Source organism: Silene latifolia, unplaced genomic scaffold (assembly GCF_048544455.1).
Source record: "Silene latifolia isolate original U9 population unplaced genomic scaffold, ASM4854445v1 scaffold_286, whole genome shotgun sequence".
NCBI classification, from domain to species: Eukaryota; Viridiplantae; Streptophyta; class Magnoliopsida; order Caryophyllales; family Caryophyllaceae; genus Silene; species Silene latifolia.
The window spans coordinates 53,185-61,604 of NW_027413226.1; the positions used below are offsets into that span (position 1 = coordinate 53,185).

The following is an 8,420-nucleotide window of genomic DNA, read 5'->3' on the forward strand; positions in this document are numbered from 1 at the left end:
GCACTTTTGGAGTCTCCTCGGGGAAATTCCTGGGGTACTTGGTGACTCAAAGAGGGATAAAGGCTAGCACGGAGAAAATCAAAGCAGTACTCAAGTTAGAATCTCCTCAGAAGCCAAAGGACGTACAGAGGCTCACAGGACGAGTAGCAGCCCTAAACCGGTTCATATCAAGGTCCTCAGACAGGTGCCGATTGTTCTATGATATCCTGAGGAAGAGGCAGAAGTTTGAATGGACGCAGGAGCATGAAAAGGCATCTGGGGAGCTCAAGCAGTAACTAAGCACCCCTCCTCTTCTCTCCAAGCCAGAACAGGGAGAACCACTATACTTGTATCTGTCAGTAATAGAGGCGGCTGTAAGCGTTGTACTGGTACGAGAGCACAAAGGTATGCAGAAACCAGTATACTATATAAGCAAGTCTCTGTTACCTGCAGAGACCAGGTACATATCTCTAAAAAAACTCATTTTAGCACTTGTTACTGCTTCGTACAAATTGCGTCCCTATTTTGAGTCACATACAATTTCAAGCGTGACAAACTACCCCCTGAAAACCATAATGAGGAAACCCGAACTGTGAGGGAGAATGGTTAAATGGTCCGTCCACCTGAGTGGGTACAACCTGAAATTTGAACCCAGAACAGCCATAAAGTCCCAAGCCCTAGCTGACTTTGTGTCAAACTTTAGTCCCACCCTTCAAGAACAAGCCGACAGTGAAATCTTGACCCTAAGTGAGGCTAAAGGGGAGCAGGTATGGGAACTACATGTTGATGGGGCATCCAATACGAAGGGAGCATGGGTAGGGCTGGTCCTGAAATCACCTCAGGAGGAACAGATAATACAAGCAGTACGGTGTGAGTTCAAAGCAACGAATAACGAGGATGAGTACGAGACCCTAATCTTAGGACTCCATATAGCCTTAGAAATGCAAATCAACCACATCAAGGTGTATAGTGACTCCCAACTGATTGTCAACCACGTGAATAACGTATACACATCCAGGGATCCTAAAATGGTAGCCTACCTGGAAGTGGCGAAGGAGCTCAAACTCCGCTTTGCCTCCTTCCACATCCAGCAGATACCAAGGGAACAGAATGTTAAAGCAGATGCTCTCGCCACCCCGGGAGCAGCCTTCATTCCAGGAGCAGTGGGTCCTATACCATTCATACATGTCATGAAACCTGCCATATGCCAGAATGAACAACAGAACGCCAGTAAGGCTGCAACCACCCAGTGGACATACGAAGCAGGGATACTGTGTACTGCCACACCCCAGGAAGAACCCGATGATTGGCGTAAGCCTTACATTAGTTAGCTACGTGATGAGGAATTAACACCTGACCATAAAGACACCAGGGGTTTCAAAATGAAATCCTCCAGATTCGTACTCATTGATGGTATCCTATTTAGGAAGTCCTCGGTATGACCCTATTTGAGGTGCTTAAGCGCACATGAGGCACATATAGTAATGTGTGATATCCACAGTGGTGATTGTGAAAATAACACAGGAGGTAGGAGCCTGTCCAACAAGACACTCAGGCAGGGTTACTTCTGGCCTACCATGAGGAAGGACGCCACAGATTACGTCAAGAAATGTGAAGAATGACAAAGGCACGCCCCTCTCAGCCACCAGCCAACAGAACATATGCATCCGATCATCTCGCCTTGGCCTTTTACGAAATGGGGAATGAACATTGTGGGACCATTACCCCGTGCTTCTGGAAATAGGACGTACATACTGGCAATGACGAACTACTTCTCTAAATGGATAGAGGCAGAAGCTTTCCCTCAGATCCTGGAGAAGCATGTGATATCTTTCATCAAGAGGAACATAGTCAGCAGATACGGCATTCCTTCAGAAATCATATGTGACAATGGGTCACAATTCATAACCAACATAACAGAAGACTACTGCGCCAGGTGGAACATACAGGTGTTTAAGTCTACTCCTAGGAATCCACAGTCCAACGGTTAGGCAGAATCCGGCAACAAGATAGTCATGAACAACCTAAAAAGAAGGCTGGAGGAGATAGAAGCCAACTGGGCAGATGAGCTCCCCTTCGTACTGTGGTCTGATAGAACCACCCCCAAAGTGGCAACAAGTCAAACACCATTCAGTCTGGTATATGGGGCCAAGGCAGTTATTCCCTCTGAGGTGCAAGTACCAACGCATCGATATGCCAATGCCACCGAAGAGAGGAACCAGGTAAAAATGGCCAGCAGCCTGGATACCATTAATGAGACAAGAACCAGCGCCCAAATCAGGATGGCAACCTACACACAGACAACAGCCAGGAGTTACAACAAAAACATAAGACTGAGAACGCTGCAGGTAGGGGACCTGGTACTCAGGAAGGTATTCCCAAACACCAAGAATCAGAGTGCAGGTAAATTCGCCTATAACTGGGAAGGTCCCTACCGCATAGAAGGCATCGTGGGTAATGGGGCATACAAGTTGGAGACTATGGACGGGGAAGCTGTCCCTAGATCCTGGAACATCATTCACCTTAAAAAGTATTATGTCTGAGGTTCTAGACGCAGGACCCAGAAGTTTCACCTCCAGCAGGTACATCCCAGGACCCTTGAATCCTAGCATTCAGTACTCCAGAAACCTTGGAACATGAACTAGCTTGCTTAAAGTGTCTTTGATTAAGAAGCTTTCGCTTGAAGGGGAACAACTCCAGAACCCACTTGCTGGAACCACAGCTCACTCTCTCATAAGGTACATACACAAAGAACTAATCATTTTGTTTCGTACCACCCGACTGTACCACCTGCATTGGTCTAACAGTAACATCTCTTTTGACAACAGAAACAACCAAGTCACCAGGCAAGGTCTTTCGTTCAGTACGCACGTGCTAAGTCTCCTGAATTCAGTAGGTACTACTAAGGAAATGAAAACTTACAACGTATCTTTCAAATCCTTTGAGTCAAAACCCTTTTTCTTATTTTCCCTTGGTGTCAACTTCAGCAGGTGTCACAAGGAGCAAAGTGTGGAAGCAGCTGATGCGTGCATTTTATATAGGTATTTTAGACTTCATTTGCATGCATTCCTATGCATATTTAGTAGTGTTTAGCTACAAATGTTCCCCGAATAGTCTACTTTGGTTTGTCTTGTATAATTTGCAGTTATGAACCGGAAAAGAGCACAATCAAGCTTAAAACATGTCCCTATGCATGCATTTAGGAGATGAGTTGAGTTGGAGCTTGAAAACTACCAATTGTGATGCGCAAAGAAATAAGATAGCTAGCTAGGCGAGTAAAGGAAGAACTTCAAATTACTAGTGCCTACTTTGAAGAGCCATATATCGAGTTATACAACTGATTTTCAGGTGATTCTAATTGAAGATGATCTTGTCCTCTTAGCTTTCCAACGCCACTGGAAATGCTCTGTTTGCCCAAGTAACGAAGAAATGGCAGCCGTTTGAAGTTCAGTGCGCGAAACAAGAATTATGCGCTGGAAACCACTCGATCGAGTAGAATAGTGTTCGATTGAGTAGTTTAAGTCCTCGATGAATAGCCTATTTTTGATAGTGTTTGATCGAGTAGGTTTTCTATTCGATCGAGAGGTTTTGCTATATTTTACTCGATAGAGGAGTTTTAAAGTACTCGATCGAGTACTTTTCTATCTGCCGCAAGGTTTTAATCCGTGTTTAGGTTATCTTTTGTTTATTTTCACTTCCCTATATAAGGAAGTCGTCATTAGGTTAATAAACATCTCTTAACACATCATACGTTACTTTTCCCCAGTTACTGCTGAATATTGCCTTTCTCTATTTTTCCGGATCTTATTTTAGTAATTCTCTCTTTACTCTCTTTTTATTTTTATCCTCTCTTTAATTTGCAATGTTCTTTATTTCTTCATATTTTGCTTTTGTTTTATTTATTATGTTTAGCTAATTCCCCTGCTAGGATTTAGGCGATTCAATGAGTTGACACTTGTTGCTAATTAGGTTTGTAGATTAGTTGCTAATATCACGTCTTTGTTGTTAATCACTGCATATAATTGTTCTTGTCTACTTGAGTCGACACAATTAGATAATAAATCTCGGTAAGCCTTGATCTAGATCGAGAGATTGGAAGGGGTGAGACCTGAAGTGAACATTATGATGCTTTAGTGAGGGCGAGAGCTAAGCTAATAGTGCCTTAGGGTGAACTGAGACCGAGAGGAGATTTTCGTTGCCCCTTAGACCGATATACGCGACTGATCTGTGACCTTAGCTGCAATTATCTGACATTTATTGATGACCCGACAATCCTAGTTTTTTCTCTCTATTGTTAATCCCTCTCATTCTTTTCTCTCTCGCTTTAATCTCATTTAGTTTAGTTTAAACAGTCCAAACCCCCATCTTGTGACCGTTGACAGACTAGAATTAACAAGTAGATAGTGACCGCCTCCCTATGGAGATCGACTCTACTTACCGCCGACTTCTGTTAGTAGTACTTAGGTATTTATTTTTGGTACTAAAACGACCGTATCAACAGCGTACTTAGTCTTTCAAAAAGGCCAAAATGAAACTCTCTTTCTTTTAAGTTATTATAAAAATTCTGGGGGAACACACTTTGTGCTCCCTAAACTATTTTAGATTTATGAAATTGCTTCCATTTTAAAGTTTATCGTTATTTTTGGATTGAATGTGGATATGGTAAGTTGAATATTAAGGCAATGTCCTAGTAGGCTAAATGATGAACAGGAACTAGCAAATTGTTCCTCCTACAAGAAGTACCTAATGTGCGCGTGGTCGAAACAGAGGGATTCGAGCATCCTGATGGACAGAAAGCTCCCTGAACCACCATAGGCACCTCAACAAGTACAAAGCCGTCACATAAACAGAAAGAACAAAAAAATTGCTAGCAAAACAACAGAAGGAACAAAACGAAAAATTTCACACACCCCTCAGTAGGGGGAACTTGAAAAGCAAATATTTTTACCCCTCATAGGAGGCAAAAACAAAAGTACCAAAAGGTGCCAGGCACCAAGAGTTAGATTACAATGGGCCACCACACAGGGTGCCCAATAAATCATCAAGATAAAAATTAAAATTTAAAAGGCCTAAACTAGGCAGCAGCAGCAGAATCTGGGGCGGCATCAGCAGTAACATCCACAGGGATGTTAGGCTCCACAATAGCCTCTCCTCCAGATGAACCTTCCCCTCCCTGGGCAACAAGGGCATCCTCCCTGACCTCCTCGACCGACGCAACAGCTGGTGGTTCAGTCATAGCACTGGTCTCTCCATCATCACCACCCAGCAAGTCATTGATGAGGCTGAAGTTCGGCTTGACTGGATATGCAGCATGAAACAACCGTTCCTCCTCAGAAAGGTCCCAGTTGGAGTGCTCATCCGCCTCGAACTCCTTAATACATTTGATATTTGTTTCTCAGGCGAAAACCAGTGTAGAGTCCAAGAGCAGGTGCATCAGCAGCTCCATCTCCTTGTGAGCCTCTTCCATACGCCCTTCTGTCACCTTCCTCTTAGCATCCAACTGTTTCTGGGTAGCTGCCTTCTCCTCAGCCAACTTCCTCTGAGCAGCCACCTTCTCCTTCCTAGCTAGCACCAGATCTGCCTCCACTTTCCCCAAATTGACATTGAGGTTGTTCACCTCCCTCAACAATCTGGCAACCTCCCTGCGCAGAAACAGACCGTTCTGCAAGACCTGAAAGAAGAACAGTCAGCAGTACGAACAACCTAGCCCAACGAAGCATGAAGGGAACTAAAAATTACCTTTAGGGCACGACCTTGAGCTTCATCTAGTACCGTAGGAAGAGGGTATTTCCTAAGGAATGGGCAACAACAACTGCTCTAGGTGAGGCCAGAGGGGCACCCCACTGAAGCCATACCCCTTAGGAAGGCGGATTACGGTGGAGGTAGTGGGCAGAGGAGGCCTTGGAGCCACTGCAGCCAGAGGAGCAACCACAATAAGGCCAGGCGTGTTAACCGACTCTTTTTCAGCAGGGAGCGATGGCCTCTTCCTGGGAGAAGGACCGGAGGAGGCAAAAGCAGCCTGCTTCCTCTTTCTATCCAGCAGGGAAAGAGAAGAAACATGAGTATTCCCTAGTACAGGAACACAGTTAGAACATAAACATAAAATGACCATATAGCAGGAACGAAAACCTATAAAAAACAAAGCCTTACCAGACGACATCTGGAATTCGGCAGCTGGGGGTTCTTGCTGACTGGTGGAGATACCAACTTCTTCTTCTTCTTCTTCTTCCTCTTCCTCTTCTTCCTTCTCTTCTTCTCTCTCTTTTTCCTCCTCTTGCTCCCCCTCACTTATGTCAAGAGGCTTAGAGGCAGATGCACCAACAGGGGAAGAGAGTACACCAGGGTAAGAACGAGTTGCAACGGGGAGAGCAAGTAAACGGCTAATCACGCTGTGATCTCTTGAGGGAACTGGCTGCTTCAAACCTGCAGTAGTACACCAATAAGAACATTAAGATACAAGAAAAACAACAGACACCCAGAAACCAAAATTACCTTTAGAGGCCCCCCACTTGTCAAATAAGCACTCGGGGGTGGGGGTAAGCGAGTCAATCTTAACAAAGATTAATTTTGTATTCCAGCCTTCATCCCTCACTTTGGGAGGAAGGATCACGCCAGGGCTACTGTGATCGCAGGACCTTACGGTAATAAGCCTGGCAATAAAGGTCCTGAAAGCATAAAGCAGGGCAAGGTCACCCAGACCAATTCCCAGAGCACGATCCTCATCAAGGATGCAGAGCGAGACCAGAATGCGCCATACATGAGGCGCAAGCTGGAAGATCGCTAACCTGTAGTGACGCAAGATCCTTTGCACCAAAGGAGGGAAGGGAAAAGACAAACCCTGGGTAAAAGGTTACTCGTACAGGCATACCCAACCGGGATTATGGGCATCCGGCGCCTCCCTAGGCAGAGGAATATGAATCTCGACCTCCTGCCCAAGGCCAAACCTCTGTCTCACCTCCTCGAGGGGGGTGTCAGCAAAGCTGGAATTGCACAGATAGTGATCTGCGAGGATCCCAGAGGATCGGAAGGGAGAGAGAGCAGCAGTAGGTGGACCCCCATAGGGAGAAGGAGGAGGAGCGGCGCGGTGGATAGCCTTTTTTACCTTTATTGCGGAGTTTAGAGGCAAAAAAATTAAGAGAGAGGGAAGAAAGTAAGGGGTTTACCTGGTGGATAGGGATGTCTTATAAGAAGGGAGGGAGAGTAAAGGGTTTTAGGGAGATAGGTTAATAAAGACGGGAATAAGGGAAGTGGGAGGGAGATGAGTGTATTTATAACCGAAGGGAGTTAAGAGAGGGAGTTAAGGGAGGGAGTTAGGTTAGGGGGGAATCGAGGTAAAGGAGACGTGGGGGAGGTGGGAAGTTACTGAGAGAAAATGATTGATTAGACCTCTAACGGTCAGTGGATAAGAATGCAAGTGTGCTGATGTCACGCTACGACATCACCACTACATGCAGCGTCTAGGAGGGAAGCAACTCCCAGCATCCATCGAGCAAGAACAGAATCTGGCAGTTGCTTGGGGGTAATTGTATGGGTAATAATACCCTCTCATTTTCATCATGATGTGGCAACTCGCTATTAGGAAAGATAGAGGCACACGGATCAATGACATGGCAGCAGGCTGCTAGACGCAAGGAGGAACAAGGGGGGCTGAACATGGACATTCAAGTAATACAAAGGCCATGGTTGAACTAAATAATAAACATCCAGCAGGAACGTTGAAATGGTCAGCAGGAACATTGTGGTTATCAACAGAAGCTTTGACAAAGTCAGCAACCACTTCCTAATTCACAAGAAGTGGAGCATATGGTTGAGAGTTTATAGGAAGCACGTGCAACCACCCTAAGAAAGGCTATAAAAGAGAAACAAACTCAAGACATTCGGGATCTCTTATTCACTCCATTCGAAGAAATCTCATTCACCAACGTGCAACACTCAATAATTAACGCGTATAGGATCAAATACACAATTCGTATCATTTGTACTTAGCCATTTGAAGTTTTTCTGCTGTTCCTCCTGATTGTTCCAGCTAGGTTTATCCTCGAATACTATTATTACTAGTGGATTATTGGTGGGATACCATTACCCCCGCGGTTTTTCCCACATTTTGGGTTTCTCGCGTCACCATTTCGCTTGTGTCATTTGTCTTTCTCTCTTTTTCACTTGCTTTTCTCTCGTACTAGTTGTTTGCTTTCGTTCTCGTTATGTTCTTACTACTGACCTGCTCAAGTCTTTATCTTTGTATTTTAATTGGAATAGCTAAATTGACTCGCAAATCTTTAGTCGGTAAAATCTTACCAAAACAACAGCTTGAATGAGCGGTTATGTAGATTATTGGATGATGGATTCCAAGAGATGAACAATCGAATTAACATAGGAGAACATATTAGGGTAGATCCTAGAACCATTAACATTGGTTGTAGTGAGCCTAGATTACGAAATAC

General features: G+C 44.7%; 1 protein-coding gene across 1 annotated transcript; it reads left to right on the plus strand.

Moving 5' to 3' along the window:
- Positions 1 to 581: 581 nt before the first annotated feature.
- Positions 582 to 1,310, plus strand: LOC141639152 (uncharacterized). Its single transcript, XM_074448331.1, has one exon. The coding sequence runs from the start codon at positions 582 to 584 to the stop codon at positions 1,308 to 1,310; it is 729 nt and encodes a 242-aa protein (XP_074304432.1).
- Positions 1,311 to 8,420: the final 7,110 nt, after the last annotated feature.